General features: G+C 44.1%; 1 protein-coding gene across 2 annotated transcripts in view; it reads right to left on the bottom strand.

The window, feature by feature from the left end:
* Positions 1-9,120: 9,120 nt before the first annotated feature.
* Positions 9,121-26,212, bottom strand: part of Rapgef4 (Rap guanine nucleotide exchange factor 4) — a 290,360-nt gene continuing 273,268 nt past the window's right edge. For both annotated transcript variants that reach the window (XM_021194039.1, XM_021194040.1), the window contains 5 exons: positions 24,853-24,903; positions 24,013-24,100; positions 23,548-23,612; positions 13,616-13,670; positions 9,121-10,340 (listed from right to left, as the gene is read on the bottom strand). In XM_021194039.1, the coding sequence (XP_021049698.1) occupies positions 10,213-10,340; positions 13,616-13,670; positions 23,548-23,612; positions 24,013-24,100; positions 24,853-24,903 (387 nt within the window). In that variant the 3' untranslated portion in view covers positions 9,121-10,212. The remainder of the gene's footprint in view (positions 10,341-13,615; positions 13,671-23,547; positions 23,613-24,012; positions 24,101-24,852; positions 24,904-26,212) is intronic.

The raw sequence follows: 26,212 nt of genomic DNA, 5'->3' as shown, positions 1-26,212 counted from the left end.
AGTGCTGGGATTAAAGGCATGCGCCACCACGCCCGGCTCCAAGTCATTTTCAATGACTCAAAGCTCTCATCTCTCTCTCTCTCTCTCTCTCTCTCTCTCTCTCTCTCCTCCCCATCTTTTTGGAACATATGAGTCAAAGTTTGCAGCCCAGGTCTGTCCTCCAAAGCCTGTGGTAGAGACTACCACACAGGGAAGTCTGGTTGGGAAGTCTGGTTGATGAGTACTCCAGTGAGATGGTAGTAGCTAGAAAGAGCTTCCCAAACCATGTAAATATGAGTATTCCTAAGTCAAACCCAGATCTAGCAACGCTCAAGCTTGACTTCTTTCTTTTGTCCTAAGATGCTTCTCCCAGGCCTGCTAAAGTCACCAAGACAAATACTTTAAACAAGTGGCTTCACCAGGTCTGAAAAACTCCCAGCAAACCAGAGTGGCAGACTCCCCAGCCTCTTTTCCCATGTGTTGCCCTCGCTCTCGCAGATGGCTTCCAGGGTCACAGTGACTCTCTCTTCCCTGCTTCCACCGTTTGCGCAGTATGTCTTTGAAGCTCTGCAGGGGAATGAGGCAGGGCAAAGTATTTTTCCACCCTTTGACTGTCAGATGGCCTTCCAATCCCCTTTGGCTAGTTTGGTGCTGTATAGTGTTGGTCATTCATTCTGTGCTTGGCCCCTTTGAGCCTTTGGTTAACTCCTTGATTCCTACAAGACTTTCTCAGCCAACAAGGCCCACAGGAGTGGAAGAGATCATCACGTGGACAGAGATGAGGCCTAGCAGAACTGTCCATGTGACCCATTATCCATGGCTGTTTTTAGAAGTCAATGTTTGAAGTGGTTTGACATACTCCATGATGTTTGATTTATGTGCCAACTCAATGGATATTTGGGGAATAAGACTGATCTTTAAATTGGGGTATTCTATGTAAAGCAGACTGATTTTAGGACAGAGGCACTCGGATGTAGCTGGATCTCATCTAATCAGTGGAAGGCACTTAAATGAAAGAAGACGACCAGCTTCCCCCAGCAGACTGCTTCTGGACTTCATCAGTATCATTGGGTCTTCTTATAATGGACCCTTAGAAGTGGCATTTGTTCACAAAGCATCAATTCCTTCCTTGGACCCACAGATCACTAAGTACAAGGAAAACCTGGCATCTGTGTGTCCTGATTTGCTTTCTATAGGTGTGCGTGCGTGTGTGTGTGTGTGTGTGTGTGTGTGTGTATGTGTATGTGTGTGTGTGCGTGTGTGTTAGTTACCATGACTAAAATCAGCTTGGAGAAGAAAGGATTATTTATTCAGCTTACAGACCCAGGTCAGAAACTATCACTAAGGAAAGTCAGGACAGGAGCTCAAGGCAGAAACCTGGAGGCAAGAACAGAGACAGTACAGAGAGGCTGCTTGCTTGTTTGTTCTCATGGCTACCCAGCTTGCTTTCTCATACAACCAGGACCACCTTCCCAGGGTTGCCCAGGGACCTTCCACATCAGTCAAGACCATGTCTCACAGACTTGCCTACAGCCAATATGATAAAGTCAATCCCTCAATTAAGGTTGCCTAGTCTCAGATGACTCTAGTGTGCATTAAGCTTGGAAAGAGAGAGAAAACAAAAAGGAAGAAAGAAAGAGAGAAAGAAAGGAAGGAAGGAAAGAAAAAAAGAAAGAAGGAAAGAAGGAAGGAAGGAAGGAAAAAAAGGAGGAAAGAAGGAAAGAAAGGAAAAAGAAAGAAGGAAAGAAGGAAGGAAGGAAGGAAAAAAGAAAGGAGGAAGGAAGGAAGGAAGGAAGGAAGGAAGGAAGGAAGGAAGGAGGAGGAAGGAGGAGAAACTAGCCAGCATACTTGGCCTTCTGTCCTTAGTTGGGGTTACACTCTGCATAGGCCTACCAATCACTCACGGAATATCTTCCAGTTACCCTAAACTCAACGTTCTCCAAGGATGAAGGCACAGAGATAAGTTATTGCCCTCAACCCGCAAGTCACCTTGGATTCCTGGAAAAATGAAGCCTCCCAGGGCAGAACCCTTCACACCAGCCCAGATTAGGACAATTATCTATGATAGTGATGCCCCTCCCTGGAATAGATCATCTTGTCAGAACTAGATTGCCCCCTCCTAGGACATCAGTAATGATAATAACTTCATATCAGACCACTTGGCAGAACCCATACTATGACTATGATTGACAGGCCCACACCTTGACCAGGACAGTTTTATTTATACACCTCCTGCTCCTAGCCTATGCCCATCCTTTATTTAAACCTAAAAGTCCTCTTACTGCCCAGAAGACAGACTTGGAGTCACTGGACACCTTTAGCTGTTCTTGGTGATGTGCCTACAGCAAATCTCCTCTCTGTGCTTTCAACATTACAGGCTTCTTTAATTGGCACATTAAGCCTGAGCTTAGTGGTTAGACTGCAAGAGTAGGAGCTTTCATCCTCAAGTGCTGGTTCTAGCCTGGCTCTTTGCCTACAGGGCTGCAGCCTGGAACAGCGCCGACCCGCACTGGGCCCCCTGAGTCCCGAGCCTACCATCTCACGCTGCAGACTGTGTTGTCAGACTCTGCGATTATATGAGCTAATTTCATTAATGCCTCTCCTTTGAAGAAAACATATCATAAAGAACTGGCTTGTTCCATAGTTCTGTTTCTCAGGAGAACGCTGACTAGTACACAGAACACCTTAAGGGCTCATGGGTAAAGTTTGTCTTTCCACCGATCCACATCTTTCTTTTAAAGTTCTGGCATCTTAGGAACTACTGAATCCATCTCCAGTTCCAGGCCAAGGTGTTGTGCTTTCTTACCTGGAGAATGTCTCCCTGATGCGAAGACAGATCTATCGACCCATGTCCACCTGCCCTAAAACATCACAGCCCTCTCCAGGAACCATCAGTTATGGTGCATTTCTACCAAGTCCCAAGTGTTATCACTCTGGGGGTGAAGGCTGCCTCCAGCTAAGGCAACAGAAGAAGGGATGCTGAGCACCGTCTAGTCACCCTTTAGACACAGATGCCGCAGAAACCTGACCCAGAGAATTCTGTGCTCTCCGTATTTTCTTGTGTTGGACCTCCCCTATTCCTGGTTCTTCCTTGGTTAGGAAGAGAGATCCCAGAGAGCTAGGACTCGGGTGGCACCAGGCAGCTTTCCAATGGTACCCAACCTCTCTTTTCCAGGGCTGGAGAGGAATGTCAGAGCCTGTGAGCTTGCAGTGCCTCAGGCTTCATGGCAAAGCTTCAACAGATGTAAATTGCCAGAAAGAGTAAGGTTCTGGCTTCCAGGGACATCATGTCCCTGATCTTCCCTAATTGCTTGGTAAACACATGCACTAGAAGCCTAAGCAAGGCAGGCGCTCTCACATCTGCACATCTTTATCCTGTCAGGTTTAGTATCATCGATCATTCATTTCTTCCTTCTCTTCTGGTGCCAGACTAATACACTGTGCAACAGGATAACATAGATGAATCAAGGTCTTAGGGCTATGGTCACCATGTAGGCAGTCATGTATCAAAGCTTGGAAACCTGCTATCCTAATCCACTCTCTGTTGATATTCTAGAGGATTATTGAGGCTGGGTGGTATATGAAGAAAGGAAGTTCATTTAGTTTACAGGTCTGGAGGCTAAAAGTCCAAGATCAGAACCTCATTTACTCATCTTCTGGTGAGACCCTCACGGTGAATGGTGTCATGCTAAGAGCAAGTGTGAGAGGGGGAAAGCCCATGGTGAGGAAGAAAGTCAATAGAAAGGGAGCCCAGGCTCTCTCTTGAGATCACAGGAATGAAGCAGGGTCCCATAAGAACTATATGATCCCATGATCCAGTTATCGTACAACAGTTTTCCTATCATTTCCCAACAATGAAACATTGTTAACCAAGCTTCCACTATGTGACTCCTCAGGGGACACACCCAAGCCATTCCTAAACTACTATACCCAAATACTGAGTCCCCAGTCCCCTAGACATCACCTCCCCATAGGACACATTGGCAGCTTTATCCTAAAGGAGATGACACAGGTAATTGTGGGTCATGCCAATAAGATGGTGCAGCTACTGTGGGGGAAAGTGTGGCAGCCCTTCAAAACTCAGTGAGCCGGGATCACCAGAGCTGCATGTAGCAGCACACACCTGCAATCCATGTGTTTCTCTGGCAGGATAGGAGGGGAGACATGAGATCCTAGGAGGCCCGTGGGCCAGCCAATAAGAGACACTGTCTCTAAAAGGCTGAGAGATGGGGGCTGATACTTGACGCTTTCTGATCTCCACGCATGTGCTGTGGCACGCATACACAAATACTCAAAGGCCCATGTGTGCCTGTACATACACATTTAATTTATGTACTTCCATATGTAATAAATATAAAAAACATAATGGTTAATGCAGAGACTCATTTGGCCAAAGCACCAGGTAGTTAGTACAGCTGTAGAGAAGTGGGGCTTACAGCCTGAGGGGTGTAGGGCTCTAGTCTGGGTGCTGAAAGGGTGTTGGACAGAGGATCATGACAGCTGTCCAACGATATAAATGTATTTGATCCAGAATAACTTGGCTTTAGTGTATGAGAACCAGCTCAGAGTTATCACAGAACCAAAGGGGGGGGGGAAAGAGATCTAGGGTTACACAGAATGCAATTTATTGGGAGGACTTACCTTGAAAAGCCTGGTCAGAGGCAGCAGCAAGGTGATAAAGAACCCTTTAGCTTAGGGAAGTGCTTTATGCAATGCTCAGGTCAAAAATGACTGAGCCCGAGCCAGAATGTAGGATGCCTGATTTTCTTAAGCTCGTCTCAGAGTCAAATACATCCCTGGCTCCAGGGTCTGGTTGTAAAGTCCCATATACCACTCCAATTACTCTGGCTATTTCTGTCTGCTGGCAAACTAAGTAGAAAACTGACCAGTGTTACTCTGGTGCAGCCATGGCAGTTGCAACTCAAGAGGGCTTGAGTTGTATGGGCACAGATCCATATGGCAGAGTGGCATTGAGTTGCTTACTTACAAAAGAGTTTTAAAGGGTTAAGTTTTAGTTTCTTGTATTTTATCACAATGAAGTTGAAATATGTCCTACAAAAGATTTAGGTGAGGGGAGGGTGTGTGACTGTAGGCTTGGGTGTTTGTTTGTCTGTTTTGTTTTTTTTTCCAGCTCCCTCTGACCTTTCTCCCAACCTGCACAATAATTTAACTATACAGTGGATAGTGCTCTCCATAGATCAGGGTGCTGTGACAGACCAGAACAAGGGATCTACCCTCTAAGACCTCACCATCCCAAGCTCAACTCTAGTCTTCCGTGTCTGCACACTACTTGAGTAAGAAACGAAGGTGTGGAGGGCCAGCATGCTCTTCAGTCTTCCTTAGCTCACCAGTATATCATGGAGTGTCCTCATCCATGATCCCTGTAGGCACCTGAGATTCCTAGCCCTTACCACCAACATCATTTCTGTCAAATAACAAATTCTGTCCCTCCTCTCCTTCACAGCTCAGGTCAACTGTCAGTTCCACTGGCCACCTTTTCCTCACCCCAGGAATTTAAATCCTCACTTTGCATGCTAACATCATAACTTCCCTTGAATGGGTTTTTATACGTGTCTATCTGATTATGCAAGTGGCTTCTTCTGTTTCGCCCCATGCTATGGTAAGCTCTATGAGAAGAGGAACTCCCCGTGGCTTGTTGCAGCATTGAATCCTGAGTTCTGTAGAGACCTCAAAAAATACTTGAGATTTGAGGAAGAAAATTATATTTTGACTCATGGTCAGTGGTTCCAATCCAAAGTCCTTTGACCACATTGCCCTACATCCTGTTGGGGCACATGATAGAGGAAGCTCCTTTCGTCAGGATTGCCAGGAAGCAAAGAGAAAGAAGAGAGGCTTGAACCTAGCAACCCTTGCTCCCCGTGACCTCACTTCCTTCCACAGGCCCCACTCATTAAAGGCTTCTCTATGACTTCAATTCCTTCCATAGGTTCCACCTATTAAAGGTTCCACTATCTCCCAATATCACCATGATCTGGGGACAAGCCTTCAACATAAAAGCACTTCAGGGATGTTCAAGATCCAAACTATAGCACCTGCTTATCATTACCTGCTAATGAATCAGTGGAACCAGTGAGCAAATAGAAATAATGACCAGTGATAGTTGGGTTAAAGGTTTTCTCCAATTTGTAAGTAAAGGCTGCTGGGGCCCGCTCATGCAACACTACACTGTGCTATGTAGGACAGATTCAAATTACTCAGAAGCAAGACGTGGAATGCATTTTAGATCTACAACAAAGGAAAAGCTATTCAAGGCTGGGGCTCATTTTACCACCCTGCTTCCTCTCTGCTGAATTTTTATTATTATCAGAAAGCACAATTTGAAACCAGAGTGACACTTCTTTTAATTTTCTCACACCGGTAGTCATTGATCAGCATTCATAGCTTGAGAGGAAATGCCATTGAATTCAGGAGGGAAATGTATTTAACCTGCATGGCGTTCAAACGCTGCTGGGTAAGCCTAGCGACTGGACACTATCCCAGTGACCTTGCTGAGCAGTTATGTTAAACACTTAAATGTATAATTTTCTACTGGAGTTTTCGGGAAAAACATTTTCTTTCTTTTCCCCCCACATCTTTCAGCAAACCTCATTATCCTCCTTTTGACCCCATGGGCATCTCATTTTCTTTTGGCTTGTTTGCAAGTTTTAAAATATTAACTGCTTCTCTTGAATCAGGAAAGGCTGCCTGGCTACTACAGTATACTTTTCAGAGTACTAATTTTTGACCTCATCCTTTCTACCCTGAATAAAGGAATTTAATGTATTTCTATAAAAGCCAGTTGTAATTAAAACCTCTTATCTTTATTTTATGTGTTAATTGTTATTCTCATTTGGGAGACCAGGGTAATACACATGGGAGAATATGTATTAATTTTTAATAATGTTGAAAGTAAATTAAAATGAGGTTAGAGTGTGTCAGTCGCCGTGGAATTGGGGAATGGCGCCGGTGAGCACAGGATAGCAGCTTATACGGACTGTAGGAATAAAGAATAATGAGATCAAAGCAAGGAAGATGCAAGTCACCCTATTAATGATCTTTATAAATAATCTACAAATCCATAACAGTAAAACCTTTGCAGCTAATTGAGGCCTATGATATAGTGAAACATTGAACAATCACGTTATAGGGAAATTTACTTTGTGATTTAAAAACATCATTTTGTAGTAAAATCCAAGGTATTGTACGTGTGTACTTATGGGAAGATGTCAATACTGCATGAAATAACTATTCTTTAGGGCACTGAAATATTATATAAAGAAACACTGAAAGCCATTTACCTGGTTTAGCATTTGGCAAGGTAGGTTTTAATTGTGGGATGTTAAACAAAATTTAATTGGACTTCTCAGAGCCATTAATATATTAATGAGAACCAGTTCTGCTATGCAGTGGCCTCCAAACATATTTGAAGATAGTGTCTTTGTTTTTTTGTCTTCATGGTTGTATTTCTGCTGATGGACAAATAATGTGTAAGACTGGTACAGTCTGGAACACACTCCCACTATGGAAAAAAAATGGACTTACTAAACAAATAGGCCAATAGGGTAAAGAATTGTAGGTGTCTCCTTAAAGCTTCACGCTCAGTAGTATGGTGCCCCATGCACGCAGTTCCACATCCAGTGACTCTTCAGAGCAGCAGCATTTCTGGCTAAAAGGTGGTGAAAGGGGTGAAGAGAACTTGGCCCACCCATCTGTCTTAGTCAGGGTTTCTATTCCTGCCCAGACATCATGACCTAGAAGCAGGTTGGGGAGGAAAGGATTTATTCAGTTTACACTTCAACATTGCTGTTCATCACCAAAGGAATTCAGGACTGGAACTAAAGCAGGTCAGGAAGCAGGAGCTGATGCAGAGGCCATGGAGGGATATTCCTTACTGGCTTGCTTCCCCTGGCTTGCTCAGCTTGCCTTCTTATAGATCCCAAGACTACCAGCCCAGAGATGCCACCACCCACAATGGGACCCCCCCACTCTTGATACTTGAGAAAATGCCTTCCAGCTGGATCTCATGGAGGCATTTCAACTGCCAGCTTGTGTCAAGTTGACACACAAAAATCAGTCAGTACAACTGACCCCTTGTCAACTTGACATACAAACACATCACTATTAAACCTCATCCCTTACTTTCTTATTTATCCCCAAGTTCTAAATAACTTTAAAGGTCCCACAGTCTTTGCAGATTCTCAAATATTAAACTTTCAATCTCTTTAAAATATCCAACCTATTTTAAAATTCAAAGTCTTTCTACAGTTCAAAGTCTCTTAACTGTCGGCTCCACTAAAATACTTTCTCCCTTCAGGAAGGAAAATATCAGGGTACAGATAGTCACAATCAAAAGCAAAATCAAGCTTTAACTGTACAATGTCTGGGATCCACTCACGATCTTCTGGGCTCCTCTAAGGGCTTGGGTCACTTCTCTGGCCCTGCCCTTTGTAGCACACACCTTGTCTTCTAGGCTCCAGCTGCCTGTGTTCCACAGCTGCTGCTGTTCTTGGTGGTTATATCATGGTACTGGCATCTCCAAAACACTGCAACTAGGCTTCACCAATAGCCTCTCATAGGCTTTCTTCATGGTGCCAAGCCTCAACTCCACCCAAGACTACCAGCCCAGGGATGGCACCAACCACAAGGGGCCCTTCCCCCTTGATCACTAATTGAGAAAATGCCTTACAGCTGGATTTCATGGAGGCATTTCCTTAACTGAAGCTCCTTTCTCTGTGATAACTCCAGCTTGTGTCAAGTTGACACACAAAACCAGCCAATACACTATCTAACACACAGGGGTCAGCCACATAGCAAAATGGACTATGATACAAGACATAACATGGAAGAATCACAAAGACACTGGGTTAAATGAAAGGAGCCAGACACCAAAGGCTTGTATCACATGATTCCAATTGTAGGAGGTTCAGAGCAAGCTCCTGGTAACAAAAAGTAGATTAGGGTTGCCTGGGGTTGGAAGAAGAGCGAGAGATGAATACTAATGGCCAGCCCTCCACACAGCCACAATCTGATGTCAGTGATAATGGTTTTATACACACCACACAATAAATAAATGAAAAAAATTCCAGTACCCACAATATTGAAAGGTAACACTTCCTGTATCAAAGACACTGACAATAAAAATATTTCTTGTTAAGTATATTTAATGAAGATACTGGCTGTTATTTACAGAAGAGATATGTACATACAATTCCTATACATTAAATGTGGTCTAATTAAGAAAACAGAAAAAAATGTACTCCAAAATTTCATACTGAATAAAATAAATAAAAGGGAATTATTTGGCACAATGTCTATTATGCAGCAAATAAATAACTCTATATCATTGACTGCATAACCTATTTACAATCTATCTGAAAGTGCAAAACAATTGCTGAAAATTAAGATTTTTGTAATAACATTTAAGTCCAGAAAATATGCTTTTTTTTCATCAGTAACAATAAATTTGTAGTGGAAAGGTTTTTAATGCCCAGGAAAATACCTCGATTTTTGAAAAAATGTTTTGTGCATATTGTGCTCTTCTGAAATGTTATTTTCTATCTTAACGCTGGCAATATTAAGAACCTTGGTGTTTCTTAGTGGCATTCTTATGTATGTAATCCTGATTTGTAAGTTTTTAAAAGTTACAATGTAAACATATTATTCTATAGATCATTCTGAAATTACGACCAGACAGTCATAATGTTTCATAGTGTTGTGATGAGATTCATTCCTTCAGAGGTTATATTATGAACATGGAGGAACACGACGTATAATTTGGACTTTTACGGTATCCTCAACACCCTCCCCAGACCCCAAATAAGGTGCTAAGTAAACAATTTATTCAATTATATCATCGCTGGCACATCCGAGTCACACCTATCTACGGCACAGTCTCATGCTGCAAACAGCCTGGGAAGGGATGTCAGGGCCTTGATGTAGCTCCCACCAAGGTTATTTTTCTTCACGTGAGCCTGGTGCTGGCGTGCCAACAATGAAGGAGGGTGACTATAACTGATGATTCCTAAGCTACAGCATGTCAGCGTTAGACAAGTCAGATCGATTCTCCTGTGTGGTCAGAAAGCAGGATGTAGCCCCAAGGGGGCTCTCAGGATGTGTCTCTTGTTCATTCTGGAGAATTCTCTAGTAGCAACACAGTCAGTAGTAGCATACACACAGCATCTTTTGAAAGATTGTGGACTGGAGACAAAACATCACTCTGGGCACTTCAGATGTCTATGGCCTGCGAGGCTCTAATCGGTGTGACATCTGTGATAAAGTTCTCTGGTTGTCAATCACATTTAATTGCCGTACATAACTCCGGACATCCTGATGGTTCTTATTAGCTTGAGCGGCATCCGGATCTGTTAAAAGAATAATAACAGGCAAGTTGGCATTGGGTAATATCTGCATGTGAGATGTGGCTTTATTCCCCCCAACGACTTATTACATTTATCATAATACATCCCCCGGGTTCTGTCAAGACCTTTCCACACACCATTCACTGGAATATTTTTACTTGGTTAGTCCATCTACTTACTTCTACTCTCCAATTTTCTTTTTTTCCCCCGCTGGAATCATCTCTTTTGATCATTTTCCTTTGCATTGCACACACACACACACACACACACACACACACACACAGGCACCAAATAAAAAGGAAAGCATCTGTCTGATGGCCCTGGTGACAGATGAAAATTGTTTTTCCTTCCCGGCTCACCTCTGTGTGTCTCACACTCTGACTCCACCTCCTTTGATCCAGATGAGGACTAATGTCAAAGATGGAGTTTCATTAGCAACTCAGAAAAGCACTTAACATCATGACTGATCTGAAGCCAGCCAGTGGGCACTGGGCCTCCTAGGCCCCCGTTGCCTGCATCCGTATACAGCACCACTCCAGCTGTATGCCCCTAGGCACAGCTTGAACTGGGTAAGGATACCTTCTGGCTAATTGGTGACTTCTAGCAAACTTTTCTTCTCTGACATGACTTGCTCTGAAAGTTCACTGACTGTTTTATTTTATCTATCGATGTGAGTATCTGGGTTATCAAAGAGGTAAGTGGATTTATCCAAACCAGGACTGCAAGGAAATCTAATGTGCATAGTTCCTACACACCATATATCTAAGAAGGAGGAAGGCCAGCTTCAATAGCAGAGCGGGAAACTGGAAGCAAACTACCTTGGGAAGTGGCTACAAGCTCCAGACCATCACCGTGTAGGGATCTGCCCAGAGTGGCCAGCGGGACCTTCCCTTTGCTTCTGTTTGTCCTTCCTTTTTCTTTCCTTTGCTTTTTAAACAGGGAATCTAGATGTCTCCCCTGTGAATTTCTCCACATTTTAAATCAAGACTTTCCATACAGAGAAGGAAATGTTTATACACAACCCAGACCTCGGCTGCAGTCCGTGGGTCCCTCTCCTGGGGCTCACCCTCTTCTCTAGCAGTACACGGAGTGGCCAAGCTGGAATCTGGACTCTGGACCAAAGTTCTTCCCTCCCACCCCTATGCTGCTTTCTGAAGTCCGGTTGCTCCTGTTAGCTCCACCCACTACTCCACAGGACAATTAGACCGCCATCTGCGTAAAGGGTTGGGGGTGGGGGGTGGGGTGAGGCAGGTCTGAGCGCAGAAAGCAAAGACAAGCTACAAAGGCCCCTGCTCGCTGTAAGAAGAAACTCATCAGTATAATTATCACATATAAATAATACCACAGTGAACCACAGAACACATTGTGCTTAATTTCCTCTGCTTCCCACTGGCAGCGTACTCTGCATGTACAATATACTATAATTACATTGTACATAGCCCCACGATGTTTATGAATCTATTCCTATAGTTTTATCTATAGATTGTTGACTTCAGAGCCTGGCAGCTGCTGTTTATGAGCACTTGCTGATAAGTTCAACAAATGCAGTGGAAAAAAAATTTTTTTTTTTTACAATCTCCTCACTTCTCTCAAAGATGTGGAAGAATGTAGAATTTACTGCCGAAGAGGCTGTGGAACAAAGCTGAGCCTATTACTGTTCCTATTTGTCTCTGGAACCCCTCTGAGAACCCTTCTTGAGGCTCTGAGTTCTCATTCAGCACACAGGATTGTTTGCATGGAATTTCGAGAAAGTCTCCAATTCCCCGGAAGGGCCGTGGATTCTGGTTTACAGAGCTTGTTGTAACTGGTACTTTCTCTCCTCATTTTCAGCTAATTTATGGCTATGTCTTTTACACACATAGCACATTACTATCAGAAAAGATATGAGACACTTGAATTCAGGCAGAATCCATGTAGAAAGGTTTGGCGATGTGCAAGACCATTCTCATTTTTTGAAGCACAAGGGCACGGTTGTTTGAACTAACTTTTAGAGCTCTTCTCACTCCCTAAGCCAAGACTACTTTCTCTGATTGTTTTTTTCTCTTGAACATTCAAAAGAAGAGGAGGAGGAGGAGGAGGAGGAGGAGGAGGACAAGGAGGAGGGAGTAGTTCTGGCATTCTGTTAGCAAGCTCTGGCTTTGGGCCAGAGCTACACTACACAGAGCATACCACTGTGATTATTAACACGAGAACCTGTCAGTCTCTGCTGGAGAGGAGATTCAGGTAGGCTGCTGTCATATCTGTGTCTTCTTGCCTATGTCAGTTCTCCAAAATGACTCACATAATGACATTAGCACAAAACTTCCAAGGGTTCACCTGCTCTCTTCCAAACCAGGCTGGAGGTGCAGAGTTTTGAGTCTTCTCTTCTTTCTTTTCTTTTCTTTTCTTTTCTTTTCTTTTCTTTTCTTTTCTTTTCTTTTCTTTTCTTGATTTATTTATTATTATATGTAAGTACACTGTAGCTGTCTTCAGACACACCGGAAGAGGGCATCAGATCTCATTACAGATGGTTGTGAGCCACCATGTGGTTGCTGGAATTTGAACTCAAGACTTTCAGAAGAGCAGTCAATGCTCCTCCCTGCTGAGCAGATCACCAGCTCCCAAAGCTCTGGTTCTCATCCCAAGTTCTAGGCCTGGGGAGACGGCAGCACTGATCTAACTTGCCCCATTGGTGTTATGAGGAAACCTAACTCCCAACAGGTCAAAATGGCCATTCATCAATAGTAATATTTCATACATGTGAAAACATAGCACGGGTGTTTAGGACGTACACCCAACATTCAAAAGAGCACCTGGGAACACTGGCAATCTTATGTAAAATCCAGCCATAGGACTTTTTGCAAATGTGCGGTAAACATTCATGCAGATTCAGAGGACAGTAACTATTACCTTTCCCGGTTTATAAACGGCAGTACTGACTCACCGAGGGCTGCTGGGCTTCTCAGCATCAAGCATGAGTCACACTCGAGAAGAGCTTGGAGGCAGGCTTATGTGGGCCTTTGCAACCTACCTGTTCTAGCTACACTGAGGTGAGCAAATGAATTTCCTTCAATTCACTTATTAAAATAATATTCTGACCCTATTTTCTAGGGTTCCAATGCAAATATAGTTTAGCCTTACAACAGCAAAACAAAGTCCTTAAACCCAAGGCACACATGGGTTTCACGGTTCATGCTGTGTCAAATGCCCTCCAGACTCCAAGAGTGTCTTGAAAGTCTCATTAAAAAGGACTTAATCACCACCATGTCCATGAAGGCATGCAGTAACCCAGAACTTACTGAAGGGCTGGCTCCTGTAGTACCGTACTGTTCTGGCCGTGTTCGCAATCATGCGCTGTAAGGAATTAAAATGAAAAGGGAAAAGCAAGTCAGTCAGTTTATAGTGTATAATCCCCCTAAGGGGGGAAGCATCATTTATTCCAGCAAGACTTGCTATCACAGGAAACAGCATGTTCTGGAGTGCTGAAGGCAGCTGGCTGATGTGGAACTTGCACAATGGCATTACAAGGCATCCTAGTACAAAGCATTTGCAGGTAACGAATATTCATGACTTCCTGACACAGGTCTTTGTCTTATTGTGTGCTTGTTCCTTGGATTGTGAAAATGCAACTCTGACACTGTGCTCAGACACTGGTAAACTGTTTCCACAGTCCTTTGGAACTGTCTTGGATCTGAAGGAGGGTTAGCTTTCAAGTTTCTCCTGGTTAGCAGGACTCAGCAGTGCGGTGGTAGAGTTTACTGACTGAATGGGAAGTCAGAATGTTCTCCTTGAACTGTTGCTGCCCCACTATGCTTCCCTGACCATTTTTAGTGTGAGCAAAACTATCAGTTTCAACCCAAATTTCACTTTCCTTTTACCTCCTAATTTATAACACTGACATAGTAACCTGTAGGAAATCAAAATGGTAAGAACAAAGTAAAAATTGTGTAGGAAGTAACTCAAGGGGTAAACTCATTACTATTTTGGTACATTGCCTTCTGAATATATACATATACATATACATACACATACACATATACATATATATATATATACACACACATATATTCACACACACATATATACACATACACATATACATACAAACAAATCTACATACATATGCATATATCAGATAACAATACAAAATAAAGTAATTAACTGTATATATATCGTTTGGCTTTGATTTTCAAGACAAGGTTTTGCTGTGTGGCCTTGGCTGTTCTGGAAGTCACCTCTATAGACCAAGCTGGCCTTGAGTTTAGAGATCTGTCTGCCTCTGCCTCCTGAGTGCTGGGATTAAAGGCGTGTGCCATCATGGTTGGGCTAGCCTTCTGATAGCTTAAAAATAAACATGCAGATACATTTATAAAAATTAAGCCACACTTTATGTGTGCCTTGGTTTCCACTTTCATGTTACCTTGTGGTTATTTTCCATGCCACTTGCATTTCGAATAGTCTTGAGACAGACCGTAACTCAGTTGGCCTATGTTAATTTTGTCACTAAGCAATCTTAATTTCTTAAGTATTGGTCACAATAAAAATTTAAAGGAATGTATGTGTGTATGCATATGTGTGTGCCTGTGTGTGTGCCTGTGTGTGTGTGTGTGTGTGTGTGCCTGTGAGTATGTACATGTGTGTGTGTACTGTGCATGTGTGTGTTGAATACTGACACAGAAGAAGCAGGGAAGGGCTGGGGAGTGTGGCTTAGTGAGAAAGCACTTTCTGAACATCCAAGAGGCCCTCAGTTCAGTCTCCAGTACTGAAGGGGCAGGGAAAGGATACGGCACCGAGAAGTCTGGGAACCAAGACCTCCGACTCCCAGGAAAGGCCTAAGCACTGTTCTTTCGCCAGGATTTCCTGGGTTTTGCTCATGGTACTTCAGCAGTAGCTTGGCTTTGAGGACCCTACAACCCTACATATTTCTCTGGACTTTGTTTTTCAGCTTCTGAAAGGAATTGATGAAGAGTCCAATCTGCAGAAAAAGATCGAAAAGGCTCTACCCAGGAAACATACTCTCTGATTTCTCTCTGCTTTTCTTTCTCATAGGCCCTTGGTTTACCAAAGTCTAAGAAAATGACTTGGAGAGTAGCTTACCATGTGAAAACAAAATGACAGAAGAGTTGGGGCCTCACACATGAATGTGCATGAGCATCAGGGCCCTTACGCACATAAGTATAAGACGTCACAATGTGACCCGATGACTTCTGCTCGGAAGGTTCTGACAAATGAAGGTGGCGCATGTCTGCATGAGATGCTTCCCCCCACACAAAGAGGCAATCAGAAAAGTTGCTCAAACTTCACTTTCAATAAAGGGTCCCCCCAAACCAGCAGGACTGTTATCAGCATGAGAAAGAAATGACAAACACCTCCAAGGAAACGCAGTACACAATGTATAATTAGCCTCTGATATATGGAGCCCCGGAATAAACAGTAACTATGATAATCTCTCTGCTAATTTACTTTATGCTGGTTTTCCCCTCCTTTAAAGGCTTTGCATCGGAAGGGCACAAGTATATTCCGTGTAGAATTATTGTAATTCTTCAGATATTGAATGGAGTATAATTACTGGAAACCCCACGGAACGCTGCCAGTATGCCCCTCTGAAGAATAATAAAACAATTAGCACAGGTCAGAAACCTCTTCCTATACCATTTTGTAGAGAGTAATTGTTCTGCTTTTTAGTTTTGAAAGATAAAACATTTCATTCTGACTTTAGTTTTAGACTACTCTTTATAGCTATCCTCTAAGGCTTCATAATTTTTTAGCTCATTATGTAGTTTAAAATGTGAGAGCAATTGTTCAAATCCGTAATTTCTAGCCCCGAAGTTCATTTTACCTTTCTAAATCTTTGATTAATTTTAACAATGGTTTTAATTTTGACGTATCCTTTTAATTGTATTGCCAAGATAACTTCAGCTTAACTTACATCCAAAAGCGGGCTTTATAAGGAAGTCCGTCCTTTCTCTTTGTGAGGTAGGTCCGGACAATAATGTTTAATGGTGTGAACTCAGTGATGATAAGTGAAGCCCACTATCATGCTGGCCAAGATCTGCTTGTAGAATGTTTTCAGGAGGCCAAAAAATGGGGGTGGGGAGGCTAGCACAGTGTTTTATCTCCAACCTCTTTAGCTCTCATTGACACATTTACTATTTAATATGTTAGTGAGTCTTCAGAAGTCTCCACCCTCAACCATTTCCAGGGTCTGTAACATCTTCCATAGGCTGCCCGTAAGCCACACATCCCCAGTGCTTGACCAAACCCAGCAGCCGGGACAGATCCTTTCTAAAGCCAACCTTCTCATTTGTAAACATTTCTGACCTAGAATTCTGTTGTTATTTGGTGTTAAAGTATTTCTACCTTTACCTTTTGCCCACTGAGCTCTGGAATATTAACAAATATGTTAGGTTAGTTCCTCAGACACAGAAATCCCACCTTAGATCTTCTCCGACTCATCCTACACAGCCACAATTTATCTTTACCCTGCATTCTCTTATAGGATGCTTTAGCTTCTCCCAACCGGTGTCTACCCTGACATCTTAAGAGTGCAGAGAAATCACTCTTCCCCTTCCTTGATCTGGCTGAGTTATACATCTAAGTCATAATTTGAATGAAATCATGTAACTGACATCTGTCCAGCTTCAGAGAATGAAAAACTCTCCACCCGGTTCACTGCTGTCGATATGCAGCTCTCGGCTTTGCAAATGTGCAGGGTGATTTGGGGGACCAAGGTGAAGTATTTTACATGTATCTCCACTAAGATACAGCTAGGTAGCCTTTCTGTCTCCTGTGTTCTTCAGATGTTGCCCCGTGTGGCATCTTCAATGGCAGACAAGATTATTCATTGTTGAGCTCAGCTGAGGTTGGCCAAAACTAGAGTTAAAGACACACGGGTTTCGTTATCCAACTGCCATAATGGGGAGGGAGCAGAAAAAATTACACCAGGAGCTTAGAGGTCTTGCCAGAGCAGGTTGGCCTGCCTGGAGCCGGCCAGGCAACTCTATGATGCCAGGCTGGGGGCGGGGGTGGGGGCTAATTACTCCAGAGCAGAATGTCTTGCCTCTCTTTTCCACCCCACCCCTCCCCTGGCCAGCAAAGTTGAGGGTTATGACTCCTATTAATAACCAAAGTGATTGGTAATTTGGGGTGAGTGTGAGGAGACCACACGCCCTCAGAAGGGGCTCCAAGTTGGTGGTGTGGATAGACCGAAACCCCGTCATATCTGAAATGATTCTTTTGTGGGACTCGTTCTAAGTGCCAGCCTTTGCAGCTTAATTTGCATACTTAGCGCCTTGTTTGTACAGGGTTGAGAAATAGGCCCAGCTGAGGCTGAGGGATTCTCCTCAGGATGACCATTTACAGAAGAACCCACCACAAAAGAAGGAAAAGAAAGGAAAGTAAGAAAAGGAAGGAAGGGGGGAGGAGGGAAGGAGGAGGGAGAAGGAAAGAAGGAAGCAAGAAGGAAGGAGGAAGAAGGAAGGAAGGAAGAAGGAAGGAAGGAAGGAAGGAAGGAAGGAAGGAAGGAAGGAAGGAAGGAAGGAAGGAAGGAAGGAAGAAGGGAAAATATAGCAGCAGTAGTAGCAGTGCCTGAAACACTCAGTAACCACAGCTGGCCATTTCTCTCTCTTTATAACTGAAGGCAGCGACTCAGACACGGATCTCCTTTTTGAGGCTTCAGTGAACACTATGGAGACCAATGCTGCCTGTGCTCTGAGGTCACAAACCCGACACAAACATTCCTCAAGCTCCGAGGTAGATATTTATCTTTGGACCCAGTAAGGTGTGAGGTGCCTCGTTCAAGGCCTCCGCCTTATTGGTTCACTGGCCTGTGGGCTAGCCTTTTGGGAGCAGGCTTACCCAACCACTCACATGTCCACACCCATGCGCACCTGGCGCTACCTGCCAGGCCTCCATGCTCTCTAGTCTTCCCAGTTTGCTCCCACTGACTCTTGTCCTTGCACAGGCTCCCAGCCTGTTGCTGAGGAGGTACAGGCTTATGTGTCTAGTGGTCAACCTTCAGTCTAGCAGGCCTCCAGGCAGGGTCACCTGACACTGTAGGCTCCGACACCTCCAGGCAGCTTCCCTGGGCTTAGGCTGTTTGGCTCCTCAGCTAAGAGCACCCTGGTGAAGAGCAGCTCCCGGAATTATGCCTCTTCTGACAAGTGCCTGTTAGAGCCGTTTCTGCTTCTCCTTCTGCTGACCTCTAAGATCTTGAGCCTTCTTATTCTTCTTATTATGATTTTCAAGTAAGATCTTGCTATAGTCCTGGCTGGCCTTAACCTCGTGACCCTCCAGTGCCAGGATTACAGGCATGCCCCACACTCAGCTAAACTATTGATCTTGCTTGCCAGGCTCTCTTGTCTCTTCTGCCATTTCTGTTTCTACTGCTTTGAATCTCTCTCTGTCTCTATGTCTATCCAGTGCAGGCTCTCTGTCCATCCTTTGATGCCTAGCATGTATAAACATTTACAATGGTAATAATTTTATTCAGACTGCTGTATCTTCAGGACAAGAAACATTTTTTCCCCATAAGAAGGTGCAGAAATATATAGTCTTTCTTCTTCAAAGATTATGCCATGGTAGCAACCACTGGATGTGTGCAGTAAGGCTTGAGTCTTACTGGAACTCAGCCAGCCTTCACTGCTGTAATTCCTGAAGAAGCCTCGGCTTTGTCTCCAGCGGTGGACAGATACCCATCTAACATCCACAACATCCACAGTCTATTGTACACAGGATGGTCATGGGGCGTCACAGTTCAGACACACGTGGAGTACAGTATGCATCTCTGCGCACACTGAAGGCGAATGGAAGGACCCTGAAGGGCAGAGTACCACATGGGGAAGAAAGGGAAAGAGGAATGCCCATTCAGGAACAGAAAGCTAAGTTTAAACATCATCCCAGGACGAATCTCAGTTTTGCAAAATGCTACAGGACACCCTCATTAATTCAATTTCTAACAAGTAGAAAATGCTTCTGGATATCACAAAATCCTTTTCAAATGCCCTTCCTCATCAAGTCTAGCACTGGAATATCACTGGAATATCACTGGACTATCCTTCTATTTAATGGCTATTTCTTGCATACTTGGAATATACCAGACACATTTATGGATGATGTTCGTGAGACATCAGTGACCAACACAGAGAAGATCCCTCCCTGGTCTACGGCCCTCACCTTCTACTGAGGCGGAAGAATGAGGAAAAGCAAAGATGACCATCTCAGACCATAAAAGCCATTCTTGAGGCTGGACCACGAGGCAGCACTCACTCAGAGAAGATGCACAAGCAAAAGACTGAGCCAGGAAAAGGGGCCAGGCACAGGGAGACTGGGGAAATAACACCTGGGCAAAGGACCCAAGGCTGGGATGGAAAGAAAGAGAGATGGCTTTGCCAACTTGGGCTATCTACTGAGCTGAAGTCTGAGACAAAGCATGATGGGTCCCTGGGGCAGCATGGCTGGATCTTACGATGTGACTGTACATAATGTGGTTTTTGTCTACTGCTGACACAGCTGCAGGAAGTCCCCACCATCAGCTTCATTGGTGCATGTCCATACTACTCTCATGGCCTTCATTTTAATATCTTCTGTTGTCTTTTGTTAATATTTAATATCCCATGTGTTTGTAGCTTGCCTTTACAGCAGCATACAGTGACATCTGGGCACTCTCATCTGTTCGGTCACTCTGTAGTAGCATGCGCTTTAGGAAAATGTGCGTTTGTCTTGGTCTGTGCAGTCTATCTAAAGTGTAAATCCCCAAGGTATTTCTATAGATTTGCTTCAGATTGAAAAGGTCTTGGGGACCAGGCAGATTTGAACACTTAGATTTTTTACCTAAAGATTCTTTTTCCATGGCTCCAGGTAACAAAACCAGTGATTCCCCACCAGCCTTTTAGGATATTACTGGTGTTAGAAGCCACACGGTTGCAGGTTATAAGGCCATGCCTAGAAATGCCAAACCGAAAGGACTCAGAACATTTCTCTTCTTTAATAAGCTTCCGTTCGTGTTTCCAGAAGTCTAGAAGTTTCCTCCATGGGCTCTCATTCCAGAAAAAAAAAATGACTACTTCAAAATCTTATTCTTAAGTAAATATACCTAAATATGGGTATGTCTGAAATAGAATCAGCCCCACGGTACAGCAGCCGCTGTACCTATCAGCATGCTTTCTGCAGCAGGATAGTGGCAGGCGGCCAGCGTGTTATCCTCTAATCCATTGCTAGTCTACCTTCTGAGTGTTATAAATATTCATACATGCCATAGAAAGCTATAAAGGGCTTTATTCAAACATTTTTGAATACCCCTTTATGTTTCCCCCAAAAGAAAGAATGCCTGAAAATATTTTTTTTTTTTGCATAAGGATAAGAATGTGAGTTCTCTTTTGTTCATACTCAAAAATCCTGAAAACCAATAAACAGTAAATTCTCTAATCCTCATTTTATACCTCAAGGGTGAAGACACTGAAAACACAAACAAACAAACAACAGCATTGGCACTCTGGCTTGCTGTGCCTGTGGAGGCCAGCACCACAGAGAGGCCTTGGTGTCCCTGGCTGCCCTTGGTCACTTCTCCCCCTGCCAGGGGCTCGCACTGGGGTCACAGCCCAGCAGGTCTACACACACAGAGACTGCCGACTCTGCTTGCACCTGATCTTTGTGGATGGATGCCTGACAAGAACCTAGAGAAGACAACACATCCTTCTCTGAGGCACTTAGGGCTAACTGTAGATGAGGGTGACCAGGTAGTGGCGCCCAGAAGAAGGGTGGGCCAGCTGGTGGGAGAAAAATGCTGGAAAGCTAGCCGACACTGATTGATCAATGTTGACTGATAATGTCATGTTGATCGGTCAGGTTTAGAAGGCCAATCAAATCGATTTTGATTTGAAATTCTACTTAGTTTTCTACTAAGACCTAACTTGTAGAAGGGCATTTCTGAAATCAACCTGTCTGGTAATATGATTTATGAAATAAAATAAAGTTTAGAAAGCTGCTGGCACAGAGGGCAAAGAGTGCTTTCCCAAAATCTTCCCCTCCCTCTCTTGCGTTGCAACAGAACCCTTGATTTTTTAGAGAGATGCACTGATACCCCAAATGAGGGCTAGGATGCGGATGTGACAGCGGACCATCACGGAGCACGTGAAAGCGGAAGAGAGCCGAAGCCAGGGACCTTGGCTGTTCCTCAGAGTGGAGCTACCATACTCACTTGAGAATTTGAAGTGAAAAGAAATAAACTCTCTGTGTTTCTAAACGATCATCATGATGTTCAACCTGTCACTGACTTGGGCTTGTGTGTCATAGCTACAATGCTAGCTTAAACCATTCGGTGGCTATGAAACAAACACGGCCACCCAGAGAGCAGGACAGTTAGGACCTCCTGGCTGCCTGCCTCACAGAAAGGAGGTCACTACTGTGACCCTGGGGTACAGGCATGAGGAGCTTCCTCCTGGTCATCTTGACTTCCTCTGCAGGCTGCGGAGAGGAAATGGCTCTAGAAACGCAAGAGATAACCCTCAGCCTCCCCCATCAGATGACCCGCACAGTGAGCACTGCCTTTCTTGCTTGCTCTGGGCCACACAGTTCACATCAGCAGTCTCAGGTCATAAAGTCATCCTATTATTCTAGGAATCCTAAGTTCCACACATCTGTGTCCGAGTATTTTCCAGCTCAGTGATTGGCTTGGTTGCCTCTAGGTCTTAGTATGTTCTGCATAAGTGATTCAGAATTCTTTCTTTCTTTCCTTCCTTCCTTCCTTCCTTCCTTCCTTCCTTCCTTCCTTCCTTCCTTCCTTCCTTCCTTCCTTCCTTGAAAATGCTTGGGTATGTTTAATTCTCTATGCTAACAAGTAAGCAAAAAATTATTTCTTTTCATTAAAAAAAATCACCAAACTGACACCATAGCAGAGATGTTCATGTCCTACCTTTGGTATATGGGGGAGAAACCATTTACCCATGGGTGCAATGTCTTTGAGGAGTGTGTGTTTATATCTGTTTCCTCACTTTAAGACAGTGGGACCTACCAGCCAACGCTGTGCTTCCTAAGCTTGAGTCCATGCACAGTAGGGTGTTTCAAATTCTTTGGAGCCCATGCACAGTAGGGCGTTTCAAATTCTTCTGCACAAGTATACACTAGCTTGATTTCAAGCAACAATTAGAATTTCAGGTCTCCGATAAGAACTTTCTAGTACTTTCTGACTTACAAGAAGACTCATGCACTGGGACCATCCATCTCCCTAAAGATGAATCAAGCAGGCATGAGCCCCATTTTGTTGTTGTTGTTGCTGCTGCTGCTGCTGTTGAGGAAACAGACTCACACAGAAGATGAGGAACAAAGAGAACTAGGTGTTGACCCTAAAGATCTCCTAAGTTCCAAAGCCAGAGACACATTTGCACTGTAAGACATAATCTTGGGCAAATGTCTACATCCTGGGAAGTGAAGCTCTACCATTCCCCGTCTCCAGGATGCACGCGGCCCAGGGATTTGGAGACACCGTGGCATTCCATTGACATGGACTGTGTCGCTAAAGAAAGGCTTTGGCAGGGCCTGCTTTATTGCTTCACAGGAGATAAGAAAACAAATTTCGAAGTACCTTTGCCAGACTCCCTCTTCTCTGGGTGGGGGTGGGGTAGATGGAGGAGACAGGGCTGGAAAATATGGAATATGAAAGTGCCAGCTTCTCATTTGTTCCCAGCGTTTCATTGTTGTCATTGTTACTGTTGTCGTTATGGTGATCTCCGAGTCTCCAAGTTCCCTCTCTGAACTTGAGTGAACTTTATGAGACTAAGTAATACACTCTTAGATTAATACCCTATAATAAAGATCGGCTGTAGTGTTGCCTCTTTACCTACATGCACTCCAGTCGGCCCTGGCAGATAAACATTTCAAAGGCATCCTGGGGCAGTCTAGCTAGCTGCACAAACCTTACAAAACAACAAGAAACACAGAAGTCACTCTTGAACGTTCGTGCATTTTAACAACAGGCAGCGGAGGGACAGAAACACACGGCATAAAAGCCAGCTGCTGCTGTGAGCCCCAGCACAAATACCATTGAGCGCCACAAAAGAGAGCTGACAGCAAAAGACGGAGCCAATTTGAACCAAATGTTTCAAAACTCCATTCTGTGTAACTACCTTTGTAACTCGGCAGCATACACACAAGTTATTTGCCTTATTAGTACAAATGCAAATTTCATTTTAGAAAAAAAAAAACATTGTAGTTAAGGTTATAATACTGCACGTACCATTTTTTCAAAGTTTACTAGATTGTCAATGAACGTCTTGTTCCCCTCATGAGTAAATGTCATATCTGTAAAGAAATAAAAGCCACATTCTAGTCACTAACCGAAATATGTCACACCAAGAAAGTACAATAGCACCATTAGCATATGCAGGTAGATTTGCATAACACTGTAGTTGGAAAAGCTGATAATAGTTTCTTTTATGTTAGGTGTTTAACTTTCCAAATCACTTTACCTGAGGTTAGTAAAATCTCTACTGTAAACTCCTTTCACTCCAGAAGCTTCAAAATCATGGGCTTTTCATATCGCTGTCTTCCCACCTTCCCACCCCTTTAAGAGACTGGGGCCCAAGAGCAGGAGCCAAGGCAGGTGGAAAGACAGAGAACCTTCTGGGGGGGGGGAGGTGTTGTCCATCTTCACCCCTCAAGTGCCCCTTCCCACCCTGGTCGGCGTGTGCCCTTAGATTACCTTTAATAAGCAAGGGCATGAAAGGGATGAGAGGGGGCTCCAGTTTGGCTGCTGTCAGCCTGTATGCCCTGTGGTTTCTGGAAGGATCCTTGGGAGAAAACAAAAGTGTTAAGTGATGAGTGATACATGCCACACCCCCTTTTTAACCTCTTAGCACACAAAGCATCCCACAGCTGTGTCTTTGGGGATGGGGTGCTCTGGAAGAAAGGCGGATTTAAACAGGTTTGGTTTGCTTTAAAACAACTTCCCATGCGGGTGAGACAGTGCTGTGCCAGTTTCTGTTCTGGTTTGAAGGCACCCACAGGAGCCAAGGGGAGGCATTCCTCTGAATACAAAAAACAAACTGTGTGAAACAAACCTCGACAGATCCCTGACTCCATGATGCCCCACCTCCTTCCCAAAGGTTGGCTCCCTACCCCATGCTCTGGCATAGCCAGTCCTAACTTGTCCTCTGAACCATTCCTTGCTCCACAGCAAGGCCCAGTCACCACTTTCCTGTCTGGTAACACCGCCCAGACAATGGGGAGACATAATTTTGGCAAAGCCAAGAAACATAGCTCCAACCCATAGCCACCTGAGCGGTGTTAGGTAGGGACCCCATCACACTGCTTTTCTAACTTACACAAATTGACCTTATGTGGGACATAAGTCCTCTTTAAGTTAGTTCCTGAGGGTGTCATTCATTAGTCAGACATGCTTGTTTTAGCAGCACTAAAAGGGATCATAAACTTCTTAAAGTCATACAAGGACAGATAAAATTTCTGCAATGAGAACTTGAGCTAATCAGAAATTGGATTAATGCGGACAGTGAGCAGAGTAAAAGAAGCCACTGTCACTTACCATTAAGCTCTCAAACTCCGCATAGAACTTCTTAAACTTGCTTGGCAGTTTCTGTTAATAAAATGGAAACGACACACACATCTGTCAGAGTCTCTATCGAGATATGGATTGTATGCTACTGTTTCTAAGGGAAATGCATTTCCTCTGGCTCCTAATCAAACACCTCTGAGCCAGGGTGAACAATCATGCCCACCCCCCACCCCCAGCACTTGAGAATAACCTCTGGAATACAGAGAACTTGCCTTTGAAAAGTCTTAATGTAGCTGAACTCCAAGAAGCTATGCAGCTTCTGACCTTCCTGCTTTTATAATGTATTCTTGACTGCATGATTCATAATCAGGTCTGCCTGCATTCCCGAGACCCTCCAAAATCTTGTTTCTATTGGCTCTTTGATTCCCCCAATTAGACACTTAGAATGGAGAACGTTAGGATTAAAGAGGCTTGGGAATGACGAGGCCTTCTTCCTCCTTTACAGAGAAAGCCATGGGAGAAAAGGGCCTTCTTAACTCTTTTCTTTTGAATTGTTTTTTTTTAAAACTTGCATTAAATAGTGCTGAGGTGTGGAGGGACTCGTGTCCTCTGAATAGTTGAAGGCATGCATTAGGAATGGAAGGTATCAGTCCTACAGCCTGCTGGTCCCTAAGCCCCAGCCTGCATCCCTGGCTCCTTGGGTCCACATTCCCCGCTTGCTTTGCTGTTACTTCTCTTATTATGCTCTGAGCTGCTTTTCCAAGTGAGCCCTTCTGCATGGTTTCTCTGCCTAATGGAGAACCCGAGCGTTCTATCAGGATGCTGGCTTCTCCTGACTGCACCAATCGGTGCACCTGCTGGGAGAGGCCAGGACATCAGGACCGGGTCCCCTTTCAATCCAGTGCTTGCCATTTTGCCAAGAGTCGCTCTGGCAAAGCTGAGCTTTCTCATGACCAAGTCAGGGGGCAGAGCAATGTGTTTCCCATAGTGGGACTGGGAAAGCACCATCAGAATGGAGACCTAGAGATTCCCAATGGTCCTGCTCTGCCCGGCGACCAGCCTTCTACAACTGCTCCACCGACCAGCCCTCTGCAGTCCTCAGACCTTCCTATCCCCATCTTCCAGAGTGTGTCTCAGACTGTCGTATTCCCATTTAATCACTTGTAAAGCTCCTGGTTTTGTTTTGGGAAGCCAGTGCCTTGCACATCTTCCACATCCCTGAGTACCCATTTTTCAAGGATGGGGAGACCTCACATTATCTCTCAGAAGATGCATTCAAGGCTGAAAGCTGCCATGGGTGTCAGGGGCCTGAGGATGCCATGTGGAATATGAACATATTGGGTAATAAATATAGTCCATTTTAAAAATTAGACCTCTTTGGAGCTGGGCA

Source organism: Mus pahari, chromosome 3 (genome assembly GCF_900095145.1).
Source record: "Mus pahari chromosome 3, PAHARI_EIJ_v1.1, whole genome shotgun sequence".
Classification (NCBI taxonomy): Eukaryota; Metazoa; Chordata; class Mammalia; order Rodentia; family Muridae; genus Mus; species Mus pahari.
Note: the sequence above shows the minus strand (reverse complement) of the source record. Positions and strands in the feature narration are given on the sequence as shown.